The sequence below is a fragment of the Pagrus major genome, chromosome 22 (assembly GCF_040436345.1).
Source record: "Pagrus major chromosome 22, Pma_NU_1.0".
In the NCBI taxonomy this organism is placed as follows: Eukaryota; Metazoa; Chordata; class Actinopteri; order Spariformes; family Sparidae; genus Pagrus; species Pagrus major.
In genome coordinates this window covers 14,255,813-14,275,375 of record NC_133236.1, presented here as the reverse complement: position 1 = coordinate 14,275,375, position 19,563 = coordinate 14,255,813, and the positions used below count along the sequence as shown (strand labels likewise).

Genomic DNA, 19,563 nt, shown 5'->3' with positions numbered 1-19,563 from the left:
CATACTGTTTTACTTTGTTTATATGTGGCGGACCCTGCCACCTTTCTAGCTTCAGTTCAGTTCTGGGGACCTTATTTTTATGTTATGGAGAAAAACAGATGTTTCTGAAGATATAGTATCACCTCATTAATATTCTAAATATCACAATTCTGAGTTCTCTTCAAAACTGCATACTGCCCCTTTAATGTCTGAACGTTTTACTCCCTGATATCGGTGTCGGCCCCAAATATCTGATATCGGTCGGGCTGTAGTTGCAACATGAAATGATAAAGTTTCAACATATGAGTGGTTTGCAGGGATCACCACTGCCAACACTTCTTCTGACCAGTGGGTTTGGTCAGTTGCCCACACCCTCCTCCCTCCCCCAGCTTGTCATTCACAAGATTCAGTGGAGTTTCTTGAGAAGAGGAGGGGCTCTGCTCTCCTCTCTCCTCTCTCCTCTCCAGTCTTGCACCTCACGCTGTGAAATATCCAGTCAGTCTACCAATAAACAGCCTCTGACAGTGCGATTGGCGGCGGCAGCAGCCGGAGTAACAGCCTGACAGACACTGTTTTTTTTTTCCAGAGGTGATGGTAGTGAGCTCTCCGTGCTGGAGGCTTCGTTTCCCGGAATGGACACTTCGCAGCCCGCTGTGGTTTGAGGTGCGCTGGGTGTCAGAGAGTAGATCCAGCCGACCTCTGCGCACGGATCCCTGCCATGAGGGAGATGATGGAGCATGCATCCTCGGTGCTCTGATGTATGATTATTATTACACCATGTTTTTCCTCAATTAACACTGAGAAAATAGATCTCCTCGTTGCAGGCAGGCAGGCAGCTGCGCGCGTTTCCTACCTGTGTCCATCTTGCATCTACACTGACATGCACGGTGTTGGAGATTGTTCCCGCTGTAATAACACTTCACCATCGTCCCCTCTAGTCGCACAGCGGTGATCAGAGATGCCTGTTCAGTGCTGGCTGCTGACATCCCGCCAGCCCTCTTAAGAACCGTCGGGATCGCGGGCTGAGCCGACAATGGATAGCGGGAGCCGGGCTGCGACAGTCGGGGACGGTGCCGCCAATTTCACAGCAGCAGCCCACCTCAGGCTGGAGCTCCTGAACGCGTCGAGCCCGCCGACCCGGTGGGACAGCAGCCCACCTGCCGAGGGGAGCGGGCTGGACGAGCAGCAGCGCCTCATCCGAGAGCAAGCCTACCGGGACTTCACCACCACCATTCAGATCTTCATCCTCTTAAGTTCGCTGCTGGGTAAGTCACCTCATAGAAATGAACATATTGACAGAAAGGCCCCATAAATAACCGAGAATGGTGCAGATGAGAAGGAAAAAATTTTAATTTTTTAATGGATCTGCTCGATTAAAACATTTTTTCCACGACCCTCAACAGTTTGATTCCAGGGGAACATATGAGGACTCCCTTTATGCCAGAATGATTAAAATATCAGAGGAAATTTGCAAAAACAAACAAGTCTTTTAAAGGGGCACTATGTAGAAATATTTATCTTTTCCATAAGGGAATAAACAAGCTGTTCTCAGAGGAAAATAAGGTTTGAAGCTAGAAAGGTGGCATGGTCCGCCAAATATAAACAAAGTAAAACAGTATGAAACTGTGTTGTCCTTTAAGGTCAGTTTGTTCTTTCAGTTTATTCAGCCATGAAAACAAAGAGAGTTTGTTTATTTAGTTTGTTTAGACATAAAAAGATATGTGAAGATCTCTCTCTTCTGATTAAAATGTCTTCCCCAAAACTACATACTGCACCTTTAAAAGTAGCTCAATCGTTAATACCGAAAAGACTTTGGGTGAAAAGGAAGCAGCACTATGCAGTCGTCTGTACCCCAAAAACACTGAATTGTATAAAATTTCGTTCATCTTTCTCATCTTTACAGCCCAGTGCATGTAGGTCTTACATCTAAAACACATGCTGTACATAAATGACTCCAAAAACATGGCAAAAGAAATCCATTTGAAGAATAAAAAGATGTGAAAACATACCAATAACATGGCAAAAGAAATCCATTTGAAGAATAAAAAGATGTGAAAACATACCAATTCAAACCACTGGTGAGTGGTCTTTTTGCCATATCCTACCCATACGTTTCACTATATAATGTTTTAGTTAGAGCCTGACCGATATATTTGTTGGCTGATAATATCAGCAGATATTGGCACTACATGATTATCGTGGCCAGACTAATTTGCAATAGCAATATTATTGCGATATCTATGAAAATTCCAAAAGAAAAATGCCTAGCAAACAAATCTCTCTTTAGCTATGTTTACTGTGTTTTGTCTCTTTTATGGCAAATAAATTACCCTCAAAATACGAGTGTAGGCAGGTGAAGAGAGTCTGTAACCATAACTGTAAAAAAAAGTACTATCAACTACTTAATTACAAGTGAAAAGGCGACCAGATGAACAAAAGATTTTCTGTGAAAGAGACAAGGCTGAACATCTTTGCTGGATTAGTCACACGTTATTATCATACATGATTATCTCGAAATTGCGACACCACTAATCTATATGATGCCCGATGTTTGCTGATATGAAAACCCTTTTTTTTTCCTTTAGAGCTTATAATGCCTAAAAAGATGCTTGGGATAATTTATGATTATTAAATTCCCAGTAAGTTTACTGGTCCAGTGCACTGATGTCATTTGAGGCAATAAAGTTTTTTGTCTAATGTAAAATGTCTTTATCACAAGTGTTTGATAACCACTTTTCTTGTGGTAATCGCAAAAAATGTGTGTATGTGGGTCGAGATATCAAATCAGAATTCTACTTCATAACACTGGTATCGGTATCGGCCCCAAAAATTAAGTATTCAAGAGGCTCTAGTTACAATATTACTGTTACTCTCCAATTGTTGAATTGCAAACACATTTTTTTTTACATGGTGTGCTCATTTCTACCAGACAGGCTCACAACAGGTGGTAATATTACCACTCCATTAGTTCGGGCTGTACCCGGTCACATCCTCCAACTCCACTTCCTTCTGTGATTTTGAAATTATATGGAAGTCAAGACACGTAAACTCTCCTGTTAGCAGCCCAGCCCCTGTAGTACTTCAGCTGTCCACAGCGATACAGATACCCATTATTGCTAATTGAGGAGACTGATAACCACTATTCAGAACTGATATATATTTGCATTTAAAATGAAAATCTTGATGTCAAACTTAACAATAGCCAGTGATAGAATGTAACTTACTACTAACTTACTCAAGTACTGTATTTAAAGGTGCAATATATAACGGCCACCTGTCAAATTGAAAATCAAAACAAATAGGGGGCAGAGAAAACTAACTGGCGCCAACTGTAGCTGCTGTTAGCTAGTTAGCATAGTTAGCCGTGCAGCTAGCAGTGGGGACTGGGCATTAGGAATGTTGGTGCTACCACAGGAGCTTTGGCTGGGACGAGTCAGGGCTAGCTGCTTAGCTTGCAATATTAAATACATTGCAACATAATATATAGATGTCACAACGTCAAAACTGTTATTCCTTCACATTCTGTTGATAATTTCAGTCCATTTTTATATGAATTTCAACTAAAATTCTTACATATTGCACCTTTACGTAAAATTTTATGGTTTTTACCTTTTTACCTACCTTGTACTTCCACTCCTACATTTATTCGATAACTTATTAATAATTATTCGGCGTTGTGGGCGGGACACTGAGTGAGACTATACATTGAGTGGTGACTATAGAAAGAATGTTGCATCAGAGCCAAAGTAGCACATTTGATTAATTAATTTTATAGACAATTGGACACAAAAAACACAGATACAGATGATTGGAAATTGCTGAATATCAGTTCTGATAGCTGGCTACGCCAACGGAGACTCGGTCAACTTGTTGCCTGTGTGTAGCTGAGAGTTGTCTGTGTGTGAGTGTTTTTTTGCATTCATATGTTAGTTTGAAGCTAACTTGATTATTGGATATCAAACAGAGTTACATTAATGTTCATTAATCAAACACAAGAAAAATTCCATACAAAAGACAAACATGGATTTAACCAAAATGCATGTATTTGGCACTGTCTTTCATTGAAATGGGTTTTTTAGGTAAGGATCTGAAGGAAACTTCGGCATCTTGACAGGTATTTAGCTACATATATCACCATGAAATTGGCAAATATTAATAGTAATAATTTTACCATACACATGTTTAGCTTCTTTTAAGCCTGATCTGTTCTGGCTCTGTGACAGATATTCCTCCTTGTACAAGTAGAAGGACAGGCTGCTGCTGCTGTGAGGAAGGAGCCTGGTGAATTGATGTACCGCACCAGCACATCAGTCACACACAGTCCTGCCTTTGACAAACCCTATTGGCAGCCAGAAACACAATCCTCCTGCTAATATGAATGTGGGATTTGTCACAAATGTGGCTGTAACATCTGACATCCGTCTCCTTGCTGCTCAGAACACACTCGTCCGTGATTACCAGAGATGTTTGGAAAAGTGTGGACTCGGTTAGAGGCTGAGCAAATAGTTTAGCATGATGAAATACGGTGAAACTGACACCGAAATCAGCAAAACCTGGCCCAATGATTCTCACTCGATACTACCTCCTGCTGTGTAGTGCAGTGTGGCAGGGCCAGGAAACATGACATGAATAGCTGCTAAATATTCTCCTTTGGCAGCATGGCTCAAAATGCCTCCTCTTTCTCAGTATTTTGTGTTTATTGCTTGGAAAACATGTCCATACATCTGTTTTACCTTTTAAAATACCTCATTATATGAAACCAGAAATCTAAAATGAGAAAGAAATCCGGAACATTATTCCATTAAAAAGAGTTCCCACTGTACATGAACTCAGTGGGATATAAATAAAAATGAAGCATGATTCATGATTAGCATTTTAGCAAAGGATTCAACAAAACTAAACTTTTCTCAAGATAATAAAATTATTTACCTATGATCTCCGAGATGACAGCATTAAAAAAATAACTACAAACATGGGCGTTCTCGGCTTCCGTAGCATTGAGTGTTTTCTTGTAAATGTTACAGCGACTGTGTGTTGAATTTCAAAATGTCTGACTTTGGCACCATTTAGCATCAACAAAGACACTGCAGACAACAAAACAGACTGGTATCATCTGCAAATATATGCAAAATTTAAACTGAAAAATAGGAAAGGGAAAAAGTGTTGCTCTCTGTGAATGAAATAAGAGTAAACTGACAAGGGTGAACTTTACATTTCCGTCGACACAGAGTGTGTGAGAATCGTGGCTGAAGTCATTACAGATGAAATGCATCAAATATCTGACTCAATTTTAGGAACAGTCACCATTCGATCGCATATTGCAAGGCCGATTGGAGACTGCAGTCATTTCGCTCCAACTATCGACAAAGGAAAAGAAAAATCAAGGCGATTTCATCTGCAGGCAACTCTCAAGCTGACTGTGAATACATAAATAACCCAGAGAATAAAACAATGAATAATAAAAGTGCTGATGGTCCAGAGAGCATCATAAAATTTCTGTTCTTTGTTCTCAAGCCACTTGTTTTACAACATCAAAAAAGATTTTAGTACAATGATAAACGCCGCAATATCTTTTTTGATATTCAGACTGCACTTACCATCAGGGAAGCACAAAACATGCAGCTTCCATCATGTCGGCACTTTTGTTGTCCTGATGCAGGTGTGATTTAATCTCTTTCCATCTGTAAGGCTGTAAGAGTGCCTGAAAAATGCCAGCAGTCTTCTTGTGGAAATCTCCATCGGCAAAGTATTTGAAGTGTCCAGTCTTTTTCATTTTAATATCTCTCCAGATCCAGTAATGTATGATACATGAACACAAAGTCAATACATGATGCATGGGCGTGGAAAAGAGGTTTAGAAATAAATGCTTCATATATGTTCTTATAGCTTCCTTTCCGTGTCAGTGCCAAACAGAGACGTGTAACGGTGTAAAGAAAATGGGCCCTAATTGGCGACAACTAGAGCTCATGCAATGGTAGCACTGATGACGATGGATGGTGTGTTGTTACTATGTGCTTTTTGTATTGGTGTTAACCTCATATTTTAACCCAAAAAGCAGCTTTTAGGTTGGAAAAATCATCTTATTCCACACAGTCTGAGAGTACCATATAGTCTGTAATGTATTTGCTTGATACAGAGCATCAGTGAGTGAAATATTTAAAATACAAAGACTTTATATACATTACGTCTCCCCAAATCTCTGCTCGAGTTTATAATCAAGTTTTGTAAAGTGTAATTTGATTAAGAACAAAACAACATTTTTTTTTACCAATCCACGTGTTAAACAAGGTTTACCCTTGAGCAACCAGAAAAAAACAATGAAACAAAATGTATTAAATATATTCCATACTTATTCACTTTCTTTCTGAGAGCTAAATAAGAAGGTTGATACCAAATCTGAGCCAGAATGGGATTAGCTTACCTTAGCATAATGACCCTGTTGTATCTCGTGTGTTTACTCCGGAACAGAATTGTAGTAAAAGACTTTCTGGGGTCTTGTCGTCACCATGAAGTTGCCAGATGTGACAACGTTGTGCTCATACAGAGGCCTACAGCGTACAAGGTTCAAACCCATTTCCAAGTTTTATTTCTAGACTGGAGACTAGAGTTACATGGGGTAGTGGTTAAAATATGCCCTTCGGCTGTCGCAGATGCTCTTTATATATAAGCTGATCGGGCATTTCCAATATGCCGCCTTCAGCTGAGGTTATTTCTCTTGTGTTACTGGTATTATCGCCCTTTTCCTTTTTAGTGATCGAAAAGCATGGACTCTCACGATTCATTAACAACTTCATACTATCAGTCAAAAATTGATGGACTTCTGGTGATGTATACTATCAAATGGCGAGAATGTAACATTGAAATACGCCAAAATGCAGAACTGTCATGCACAAATCAGCAATAACAATGTGACGTTAACTAGTCATGTAGCCCGAACACTTCGCCCTACCCCAACAAGCATTTGACACTTACCCCTATGTGTGAATGTGCAAAACAGGGGAAGGGCCTAAGTGTTAGGGGTTAGGATTGTGCCCACTGACCTTATCTGACAAACTGTGCTATAGCTTAAAAGCTGCACAGACATGATGGATGGATAAACTGTTAGTTTGTCAAGAAATTGTTCAACACTCAACTCCACCTTAAACCACAAATGGTCAATTTTACCTTTTCTGATTGTGTATCGATAAATCAAACAAGATGAAACGGGCTTTAGCAGAACTTTGGAAAGAGCCAGGCTAGTTGTTTCCCCTTCTCTTTACGCCTAGGTAGGCTAAGCTAACATGAAAGTCATATTTCTCCTCTCGTCTCACTCTTAACAAGAAAGCAAGTAAGCTTATTTCACGAAAATGTCGAACCATTCTTTTAAATTTGGAGCATTTCAAGTAATTAGCAGAGACGGTGCTCAATTCTTACAGCTTAATCACAGATCAGAGTTTAACTGTAAATGTGATTAATCTGCCACAGTGTGCACGGCGCCTGCTAAAGTTATTGCAATCACGTCTGTGACTAATTACAGCATGAGGACTATGTGAATATCAGGCTCTCTATTCATCAGTTGGTTACCATTCATTAGGTCTCCCATTGAAACTCAAGTAATTATGGCACCACAGGGATGCAAGTAAGAAGGTGTTAAGTGTGCTAATGATGTTTCACACTTTGAATTTTAACAGCAAACGATACTTTGTTTAGACTGCTGGATGAGTCCCATCCACTGATAACAGCCTCTTATTAACACCAATCCAGAGATGGCGCAACTTACTTTCACACACGTGAGGCAGATAAACAAAGCATTTCTGATGTAATGGTTTTTTCATGCTGCTACCTGTAGTCGGACTGCCATTTGTTAAGTGAGAAAAAGCAATCATGTTTAGTATTTGCTCTTTCTCCCCATTGGCTGCTGTGAGTGTGGTTGCCAAGGTGTTCCTCAAGTGCTAGGTGAGTATTTCAGGCACAAAAGGACTGAGTGATTTTAGAGACAACACGAGCTCTGACTAAAAGCGTTGCAATATTGTGGCATGACAAGGACATGTCTTATTACTGAGGTATGGCTATGTGGAGCACTTTGTAACCTTGATCTCAAAAACTGCTCAAAAACATTATTTTTAGTAGATGTTCTTAAAAACCACCTACACTCTTAATATGGTTATCTAGACTTGTCACTTTTATGAAAATAACTGAATGTATACCATAATGCTTGGGTAGAATATGATATAATGTATTTGGTTCTTTGATCCTGTTTGTTTGTTTAAGTGGGAAATTCTTTAAAATGTTAAATATTATGATGAAACTGTGATCCCACACATATCACTTGTATCGCAGCCACATGGAGGGTGTGACATCGCACCATTGCAGCTGTAGTAAAGTGAGACTCTCACCGAGCTCCTGTCAACAGCCCTTCTTGTACTATTATTACCTCCAGTGATTTCAAAACACTTTTCTTTTTATCAGGAATAATTATATATAATAATGAATTTGCCATGACTGATATTGTATTTTTTTTAAATTTGAACAAATGTTTCCCTGTATACAACACAAACAATGACCAAGTACACTTCTTTTTGTCTCCATCCAACTACTACCTTTTCCTCAACATCGTATTCTTCTATTCCTTCTCTTTTTTAATTGTTTGAAATATCTCAGCAGCTATTGGTTTGATTTACATGAAATACAATCCAACAATTCAACAAACACTCAAGGTGCCAAGAGTATGAATCCTGGTGATTTTGGAGATTCTCTGACTTTTCATCTAGTGACACCAACAGGTCAATGTACGTTTCTGCAAACGTCTGATATGTTGAAACTTTACGTTTCTGTTTCTTTTGGTTCAATGTTCATTTTTATGTTCTAACAACACTATGCTGAGGGTTTAGGCACAAAAAGCACTTGGTTAGGGTTAGGAAAATAACCAAGTCGTTTTGGCGCCTAATACTAACCTAAACCTAACCAAGACCCATTGACTCAAAATCAATGCCAAAATGTCTTCTGATACTGGTTGAATGAGACACACCTGCTTTTATTCAATTTTGCTGGAATTTCAATTTTTCGTGAATATTTTAAAGCCTGCCTCTAACCTAGTTTTTCAGTCCGAAACCTAAATAAGTAGTTTAGGCACCTCTGCCCATTCAAACTGCAATTGTCATCTGAAACGTTTTTCAGCTAACTCTATTTTGATAGTCTAACAGGACCTAATTAAGTAGTTTTGGCGCCTAAACCTAACCAAACTATACCATTGCCATTCACAGACATTGTTGAAAGCAAGAATTTTCAAAACACTGGCATCGACCGTAATCTGGGGTTTTGCAGAATCGTCCAATATGGATGTTCTTGTTTGGCTAAAGGGCTAAATGGCTGATGTTCACATTTACCTGAGATGAGCTTAAGGCTTTTGGCAAAGATGGAAGTAGCGTGACCTTGTGATAACACCAGAAAACCTGTTGGAAGAATGTCAGGGTGTGTGCAACACATTTGAAACAGAAGACAGTTTGCATCCTGTGTCTGATTAACAGTCAACATTGGTATATCTTTTAACAATGACCCCGTTCTTTTCATAGAAAGTACTCTCCCTCTGCAAGTATGATATACAGTGGTTTCGAAAGGGCACTGGCAAATTATGTTGTGCTGACAGTAGGGGTGTCAGATCAGAGCACACTAATGGGTTTTTAGTAACAAGGGACCTTTTATGTCCTCCGTTTACTTCTCATTATTCCTATTCTTCTTCCTCTGTACAGATGAGATCTCACCTCATCATTACTGAAATCATTAGAACACAACAAACAGAAGCCACAATAATAGATCTACATGTAGGAATGTGAATATATCGTTGCACAAAACGTCCTGTCTTATGTAATGCTGCATTCTAAACAATGGCTTTTCGTGCTAGTGTCATTATCCCATGTGAGTCGGCTTCACAGTGTGCAGAGGCTTGATCATTGATTACTGCTACATTAGGGTTTCCCCGAAATACTACTCCTGTGTGCTGCCCTGTAACACAGTGTGTTACTGAAATCCTGAACAGCTAACTGGCAGTAAAGCACAGCATGTTACCTTCAAAACAGCTTCTTACAGCTCCGTCTGAAATCCATTCTAACCTAATCCTCGATAAATCATTTTTACATCTAGTACAGTGCATCGATTTTAAGTGTTTTTTGGCATGTTTTCTAGCATTTACAGACATCGGGCATAAAATAACCTGAGGAAAAAATAAAACAGTTTTCGTCACCAGAGAACATCTTGCTCTGTTTCTGACAGTGAGAGCACAGCTAAGCACAGCGGCTGTGGGTAATTACATTTGGAGAGGCTGCTATCACATGTGTCCCTGTGTGACCTGACATCGGTCGATGCACCACAGGGAGTGTAAAGTTCACCTTTTTAAACCTAATTAACTACCATTACCGTCTCATCACTCCAAATTATGGAGGGATCTTAACATGAAAATGCCAGTTTCACCGCTTGCACTTGATTGTGTGCTGTCTCACTCAGTAATGGTTTAATTGATTTTTGTCACCTTGCAGAGAGCTCTTTAGGATTTCTACCAGCAATACTATAGCTATAGGTTAGAGTAAAAAATGTAAAACATTCTGTATTAAGGGTGGATTTGCTGAAGCAGGTTGAAAGGCTTTTCCATGAATAGATACCTGAAAGAGTGTCCTGCCATCAGGGGTACGTGCTGCCTCACCAAAAAAATATACCTATTCTAAAGGAGCAATTTTTTATGTTGCAACTTTATGTTTCTTTGGGTTCAATTATCTATTTTATGTTGCCACAACGCTGTGGTTATGATCTGGTTAGGTTTAGGGGCAAAAACCACTTGGTTAGAGTTAGGAGAAGCTCATGTTTTGGCTTAAAATACCTGTTTTGGTCTCAAGAAATACAGGATCTTATCTGAACATGAGTCTAAGATATTTCTTGCAGCAAGAACATGCTGATCAACACAAGGTTGTCTTGCAGGGAGCAGAGAAAAATTAGTGTTTGAACCTGCAACCTGCAATTAAAATGTTAAGCAAGACTGAGCAGGCATTGTTTTGGTTGTCTTGCCTTGATATGTGTCACAAAACATTTAATTAATTGACAGTTTTGGCCTGTGAGGGCTATAAAATGAAGAGCTTGGAACCAGTGCATTAATATGAAATGGTTAAAGCCTAACTTCTCACTCTTTGGTCTATGAAATCTGTTAATTCCTTAATTTGCTCAATAACAGTCTCTTTGCCTGATGGAAGTCAGGAAGACATGTCAGATAAATCATCCATCCATCTGTGCTGACTCACATAGATTAGACAGATCATCACCCTTCTTTCATACCAATGCACAATTAAGCGTCTCTAGGCGACCCAACTATTTTCTGTCTGGACTGTGGGAGGAAAATTGAGGAAACAAGCATGAGAAGAGGATACAGAGAGCTCTGGGGACTTAACCTTTGTAAATATTCTAGTTGTTAAAGGATGCATTCACACCAGTGTTTGGAGTGGTTAATCTTATTCTGAAACTTTCCTCTACCCCACAGGAAATGCCACGGTGCTGTGGTGCACCTGCTGCACGAATGTCTTTAAATCCGTGACCAACCGCTTCATCAAGAACCTGGCATGCTCGGGGATCTGCGCCAGCCTGGTCTGCGTTCCCTTCGATGTTGCACTCGGAGCCAGCCCTCGCTGCTGCTGGTGGCTACACACTCTGCTGCTCTGCAAGGCCATCAAGTTCCTCCACAAACTCTTCTGCTCCGTCACCGTGCTCAGTTTCAGCGCCATCGCACTCGACAGGTCAGTGTAGAATACATGTTTGATGTGAAATCCTTACTAATTTAGGGACACTGTTAAAGAACAAAGAGATGATACACTTTTTAGCCAAAGATAATTGAGGTTTGCACTTGAAATCACAAAAAGAGCACTCTGTCCCTGAGGACTTGAGTGATGTTTTGTTTTGTGCTCTTCTCAGCTCTGCAGTAATAACCACTGACTTTGAAATATGTGTTTGAAAGAGGCTGGTGGGTACCTCCCACTCACTTTACAGGATTTGAAAGTACCTCTTGAAAGAGGTGGACGGTGGAAATCGATTCTCTGATCAGTTCATCAATACACTGATTAGCTGAGTCAGAAGGAGTAATTCTCTTCCTGAAAATGGAGATGTGGAAGTACGAACAGCCACGCTGCAAAAGTGATGCAGCAAACTCTGGAAGATTGTTTTTTGGAGAAGTCTTTTTCAATCTACATCTACACCCTGTGGCGTGGACTAGAAAGGTTGGGGGTCTGCGATCGATAGAGCATGTGTGCACCACGCTGGGCAGCCTCCCTGCAGTGTTAAAAGCTGCAGCTAAAAGCAGCCTGAGATGACTGCTGCTGTCCTTATACGGTCACAACTGATCTTGCTTTTTAAAAGTAATGCTGAGCATGCCCTTACTTACCTGGAATAAAAGTGAACCTCAACTAAACAGCTTTCATTTTATTTGAAGTTTTCTCAATAAATGTGTGATTTTTTTTGTATTAATACTAATAATTTTTATTAGTAATAGTAATTCTGCCAGTTCTGTTGGAACCTCTTACCTGAGCTTTAACCAGGGAAGCCGGAAGTCAGTCACAGTTGGGGGTGCTGAGGGGTTTTTTGCACTAACACAATATCTAATGTATGAAACATTTTGATTTTCACATTTACAAATAAAATAAACTGCTTTTAACTGGTAAAATTAGGCTAGCCCACTTAGAGGTAATCCTGTGGCACTCATCCTTGCATTTCCCAAACATGTACTAGTGATTACACCCAGACTACACGATGTAAGCTCTGATTCATTTACATAAAGGATGAGTCATGTTAGTATGAATTTCCTCCTGTTTGTCACTCGCTGCACATGTTAAGAGCAAAGCAATCAATCAATTCATAAAATCGCTGTGTATGAAAACCCTGCTGTTTCCTCAAAATGCTTCATACATTAGATATTGTGTTAAAAATAGCGTTGGAAGCTTCACAAATGATGACAGACATTGCTACACTCATTCCTCTAAATTTAAAACCCATGCAGGACGTCAGCATAACCATACCAAGCACATATAGCAAATCAAAGGTCTCATTTATTTTTGATGATGATTGCGGTCAGATCCTGTATTTGTGCAGCCTCGCCTCAGCCTTGGTTTCACTGCAACAAAGATAATATATTGCCTCCATAGCAACTAATACAGCGAGAATGCTATCAAAGCGATGAATTATTTATTCTCAAGGAGGGTAATTCACGCTGTGGATATAGAGGCAGGCTGAGACTGCAGCAGTTATGGGCTCATACATGCGCGCACACACACACACACACACACACACACACACACACACACACACACACACACAGAGTTGCATGTGGTGATGAAGAGACAATCCAGGGAAATAAGCAAGTCCTTCAAGTGATTTGTTTTGCTTATTATTAAGGGACAACAATGGGATGAAAAACAATCTGCATACTACAGATATGAGGAGATCTAGTTATGTGTTTGTGGGTTTGCATGAAAAAACACCCACACAATTTCAACTTCTGCATAAGGTAGTAGAGATAAATGGAGAGAAAATCCGGCCCAGTTCAGTCGTTAAACCAAAACTATTCAAGAAACCTTTTTTTTTTTTAGATTTTTTAATTGATTGATTATTAGTTAGGTCTTTGTTAGCATCTTCAAATTAGCAACTTTAGCTTTAGCTTTAACTTTAGCTAAAAATGTGTTTTCTAAGACTTTTATTAAATATTTTCATTCAAAATACGTCACAAATTATCACCAAGAATACAGTAAGTGCACAAATGGGTTGGTTTGTACTATCCAGAAAAATTCATTGAAGCTCTACCTCACTGAGAGGGTCATAGTTTCAGTTTTGCTTAACAAACTTGATTAACTACAAAAAATGGTAGCAATGTATTTTCATAGCGAGATACTGAAGCTTTGTCACAGGGGTATTTTAGGTGCATTCACTTAAAATATATTTAATCATAAGCTGCATGAGCACGACTGTATTCAGTCAGCCAAAAAGGCCTTTTTAATAGTCGACACTTGTCATAGAAAGAAAAGCACAGGTGTTGCTAATAACATAAATTGTTCCTTTTTTTTTATAATCAAGTGTCCCATTAAGCCAATGAAATTGTGAGCGTGCATTAATGGATGGAAGTTCACCCAAAATTAAAATTCAGTCATTACCTTCTCACCCTCGCTAATATGAGCTCAGGCGAAGTTTCCCCGTCCACAAATAATTTCCCGAGCTTCACAGCAAAACAGCAGCATTCTCCTAAACAACTGAAGTAGATGGGGAATGTTTTGAGATGTAAAAAAATAGCTGAAAAAGAAAACATAAAATGTTTCCATGCAGTTTTAATCCAAGTCTTTAGAAACCTGGAGATCCCAAATAGAGTTTATGCATGTACTTCAGACAGAAGAACTCTCCCGCTATGAAACGTGGACATTTTCTTCTGATAGAGAAGGCCAGAATGTATGTCTTTAAGCTGAAATTATTTGTGTTTTTTGCCTCTAGATACTACTCTGTGCTGTACCCGTTAGAGAGGAAGATCTCTGATGCGAGATCCCGAGATCTGGTCATCTATATCTGGGTCCACGCTGCTGTGGCGAGCCTCCCTGTGTTTGCTGTGACCAATGTGACGGACGTGTACGTCACCTCGTCCTGCTCCGATGACCACGCCCGCTCCCTGGGCCACATGGTGTACGTGTTGATCTACAATGTCACCACACTGATCCTCCCCCTCGCTCTGGTCTTCCTCTTCATGCTGCTGATCCGCAGAGCGCTAAGTGCCAGTCAGAAGAAGAAGGTGATAATCGCGGCGCTGCGGACTCCCCAAAACAGCATCTCCATCCCATATGTGTCCCAGAGAGAGGCTGAGTTACACGCCACCCTGCTGGCTGTGGTGCTGGCTTTCTCAGCCTGCAGCGCCCCCTATGGAGCCTTGGTGGTGTATCGCACCATTCTGGCAGACACTAAAGAGCTCCCCATCTCACTGTATCTGACGGCCCTCTGGCTACCCAAGGTGTCCCTGCTCACCAATCCACTTTTGTTCCTAACTGTTAACCGCTCAGCTCGTCACAGCTGGCTGGACTTGCTGGCCAGGATTCACAGACGTTACAGCCGCCGTAACGTGGTCAGCACAGGAGGTCTGGCCTCTTTAGGAGCGGAGGGTGTGATCGGGGAGCCGGTCGGACTGGAGACGGCCGGACGCTCTGGGAGCCAGCTTCTGGAGATGTTTAACATCGGCCAGCAGCAGATCTTCAGGCCCTCTGAGGAAGAAGAGGAAGAGGAGGATGTAGAGAATGAGATCCCTTCCCAAGGACCAGGAGGCTGCCCTGGACCTAAAGAGGACCAGAAGGGTGGGTCGAGACTGGGGAGTCTCAGAGGGGAGGTGATCACCAAAAAGGACCCTCTACAGGGGACAGGTGGAGGGCTGGTCATCACCAAGGAAGGCCCTCCTTCTGTCATAGCACCTCGGGCCTCTCCGGTCCACACATGTGCTTATGCCTCTTCATCTCAGGTGGCACCTGCTACACCCACAGAAGCTGAGGACTCCACACAGTTTGGTTTTGGACCCTTCGAACTGCCACCTCAGTGGTTACCAGAGACCAGGAACAGCAAGAAGAGGCTGCTGCCTCCGCTGGGTAACACACCAGAGGAGCTAATCCAGACCAAACTGCCCCGGCCGCGGCCTGAACGGAGAATCAGCCGGAACAACAAGGTGAGCACCATCCCCACCGTGGACCCATGAACTGTTCCTGCGGGCCACTGATCTGCAACACTGGACACAGCTCTTTGACAGGGTAGGTCTCTTGGGTTGACCAAGACTTGGCAGGATATTGACGTGTTGGTTCATTTAAACCTTTTCACTGTCTTTTCGACTTTTCTCAGATGCAGTAGTAGCTCCAGTATCCAGGTTTTCCACTTTACTGCACAAAAGCCAGACGCCTGAGGCACTGCAGCTTTCTTACTGGACAACAATCAATTTGATATCAGATATTTTCAATGCTGTGAGAAAAATGCCTGCTCAGTCCAACTGCACTACGAGTTGGACGGATCCAATTCCATAATTAAGGACTCATGATTTAGAGAGCAGATCCCTTATTGATGAGCTGGCATCAGTAGTTAAATGAACACACTGTACAAATCTAATTATCCTGAGAGATGCACTGATATGGAACAATATATTTCCATAGCCAATAATCAAGCAAGGATATTAAACCTCCTCACAAAGCATTTTGTAAAATGGTTATGCTGTGATTGCACTCTGTAAATGAACACATCTCAGTGTCGGTCCTCTCTCTTAACTCTTTGTGGGCCTGTTTTTGTAACCATGTTTGACAAGTTGTACTTCAAAAGTTGGGATTAACTCGCCATTTGCTGGCCCTTTTTTCTCAAGTCTTTTCACATTTCTTCTAACGTGGTAGATGTTGTCATTTGTACTTTAAATGTAAGTGAATTTGATAAGAAGAAAATGCAGATGTACAGTATGCAAATACATGTTTAACTGTGTGTTTAGACTCGTTTTCTGGAATACAAAGTGCATCAAAAAATGGAGGAATATCACTGGTATGCTTGGATAAAAGTAAGAAAGAAAAGCAATCATCCAGGTCAGGGATCTGCTAGTCCTAGTGGATCAATTCTATTGATTTCTCCCAGGTTTCCTGAACAACAATCGCTCATTTGAATGACTGTAAAATAAAGAAGAGCAAAAAACACACAAACAGAAGCTCTGTGAAACTGTTTTCAATTTTAAATTTCTCTGACACTGACACTGTCGGCTCTGTTGTCTTTGTGATACATAATTCAATAGCAGCAGCATCAACCTGCGGCTGTGGCTGAGGTAAACAGAGCCGGGCTGCACTTCAAATATTTGTCAAGCCGTAACTCCCTTCAGGGGCTACCACCAATCCCCTGCTATGTCCACAATCTGAATCTATGCTGCATCCTACACTTGCTGTTATCAGGTAAAATTGTGCAGTCACGCCTCATTGGAAACAGTATCCACTGCTATGACGTAAAAGCAGGAAAGAGATGAGTAATGTGCTTATTCTTAAAAGTCTGCTTTGGTAATTACAGTGTTGGCACAGTCATTAGAGAATACAGTAGCTGGTATGGTAGATGGGCAGCACTGAATGAATACAGAGCCAAGAATGCTGCTGGACGCAGGAAGATCATGAGTTTCTCTGGTGTGAGTGTTTAACAATATTCCAGCCTTGGCTCAGATTTTCCACCTGATTTGATTCAAGGCTTATTCAAACAAAAGTCTTTTACTCCTTGAGCCATTAAGATCTTAACAACGGGGCTATAGTGCAGTCAGAGTTAATACAGAGGCAATTCTTGTAAAAACCTTTGTGCATTGATTGATTTTCACAAAAGATGGGTCAAGGAAAAAGACATACATTTAATAGTAGTTGAGAAGTGTAAAGGTTCAAATTTAAAACATTAGTTAGACATTAGCATTAGTTCAGAGTGACGTGGCATTTCCACTGTTAAAGGCCCTTAAAGTTGTAATTCGTAAGAAAAAGCCAGAATTCAAAGCTATAGAGGGCAGCGTATCTACTTACTGCTGATGAGTAATCACTTTGCTGTAACTATCTTTTGCTGTAGCAACAAGCTGCTCAGTTAGTTGCGGAGCTAAGTGACCCTTTTTGCGGATGGGAGTCTGCCACAAAACTATGGTAACGGTAGGAGTCACTGAGCAACAGGGCTCAGTCAATGGGCCCCCCAGGCCAGTGTGAAGACAGTGGATGGAGGTGATTTACAGCGGCTCTGACTAGGGCTATGACTCCAGAGACGAGAAGACACAGCAGGCAGAGATGGGAGAGGAAATGGCTCATTGAGATGGAATATTTTGACATGTTACTCGATGAATGGAGGATTCATTTTCACCACACAAGAGATGATTCTGGAAAGACAAACCAAGACTGTTTTGGTGAATTTTATTTCGTTTTGGTCGAGTTAGAAGTGTGTTTTAACGAGGCCATTAACCTCGTCTTAGTTTGGCACTATAATCACACAGTGTATGGTTGTATTTTCTTTTTTAAGTAAGGAAATTATGTTAATTCTGTGAATTTATTTTGTTTAGAAGTGAATTTGCCGCGTTTACCTCTCAGCCGAAACTACGGGGGCTATCAGACCAGCGCTTGCCAGTACAAAGTGGATTTAGGAGATAGGAGAGGCCGGGGTTAGCTGGTTAGTACGGAAGCCCTAAAGGGCCATGCATTCATACATTTTATTTCCTTTTCCCGCGATAACGAGTTAATTTCATTTGTTTTCTTGAGATATTGAGTTATTATCTCGAAATAACAACTGCCGATTTCCCGAGATAACGGGATAATTTTCTCGAGATAACGAAACTTTGTTTTCCCGAGATAACGATATAATTAATTTGAGATCTCGAGATAATGACTGTGATATGATAGGCCTGAGATTATGGAGACGCCTGGGACCTCGTAGCTGGTCAGCAAAGTGACCACAAAGTGGATTTAGGAGACAGGACAGGCCGGGGTTAGCTGGTTAGTACGGAAGCCCTAAAGGGCCATGCATTCATACATTTTATTTCCTCCGTTTTCCCGTGATAACGAGTTAATTTCATTTGTTTTCTCGAGATATTGAGTTATTATCTCGAAATAACAACTGCCGATTTCCCGAGATAACGGGATAATTTTCTCGAGATCTTGATATAACGAAACTTTGTTTTCCCGAGATAACGATATAATTCATTCGAGATCTAGAGATAATGACTGTGATATGATAGGCCTGAGATTATGGAGACGCCTGGGACCTCATAGCTGGTCAGCTATGTAGTTAATGACGACATCAGGCTCACTTAGATTGCGCTGCCGATATAACTAAAGCCTTGCTAACCTCTTTTTAGATTACGCACACTAATGTGTATATTATCTGTAATAGCAAGGCATAATGCTATTTCAGCCTGTGTCAGGCCTTGATTGAAAAGATATGTGATGCGGTGATCGATATGCTCCTGCTCCTCTGACATTGCTACACTGAATGATGTTTCCTGCAATGATTTAATATACTACACTATCGTTTTGTTTTCTCAAGATCTCGAATTAATTATATCGTTATCTCAGGAAAACGGCAGTTGTTATTTCGAGATAATAACTCAAGATCTCGAGAAAACAAATGAAATTAACTCGTTATCACGGGAAAACGGAGGAAATAAAATGTATGAATGCATGGCCCTTTAGGGCTTCCGTAGGTTAGCATGCTAACTGCAGTAGACATCTCTGCAACACAATACGCAGGCATATTTTTGCCAAAACTTTTCTCCTAATTTTTTCTCCTAATTTTCTCCACACTGCTGATAATGTAAGCTATTTTTTAAAAAATGTTTTAAACAAAAATTCTGACCATATATTACAAATTGCCTCTTTAAAGTGCTCAGAAAAATGGAAAATTTGAACATCTACAATCCCATGACCACATGGGCAAACCCTATCAGTTGAGGAAGATCATGTGTTGTGATTAAACGCTCCAGAGGAGCGACTAAATGGACTTTGTGATATTTTTCAAAGTAATTATTCAAATATGTATTATAAACCAAAGAAAATGGAGAAAATATACAGTATGTGCTCCATCTGTATGCTC

General features: G+C 40.7%; 1 protein-coding gene across 1 annotated transcript; it reads left to right on the top strand.

Annotated features, from left to right (window-relative positions):
* The first annotated feature begins 1,012 nt into the window (after positions 1–1,012).
* On the top strand, positions 1,013–15,700 carry gpr176 (G protein-coupled receptor 176). Its single transcript, XM_073493550.1, has 3 exons — positions 1,013–1,244; positions 11,480–11,732; positions 14,464–15,700. The coding sequence occupies exons 1-3, from the start codon at positions 1,013–1,015 to the stop codon at positions 15,698–15,700; spliced, it is 1,722 nt and encodes a 573-aa protein (XP_073349651.1).
* Positions 15,701–19,563: the final 3,863 nt, after the last annotated feature.

Excerpts from the sequence above, each read along its gene's own strand:
- gpr176 (XM_073493550.1), top strand. The coding sequence starts at position 1,013 with ATGGATAGCGGGAGCCGGGCTGCGACAGTCGGGGACGGTGCCGCCAAT. Across the intron at positions 1,245-11,479 it reads CCTCTTAAGTTCGCTGCTGG|GAAATGCCACGGTGCTGTGG; the intron begins GTAAGTCACCTC and ends TCTACCCCACAG. Across the intron at positions 11,733-14,463 it reads AGCGCCATCGCACTCGACAG|ATACTACTCTGTGCTGTACC; the intron begins GTCAGTGTAGAA and ends TTTTGCCTCTAG.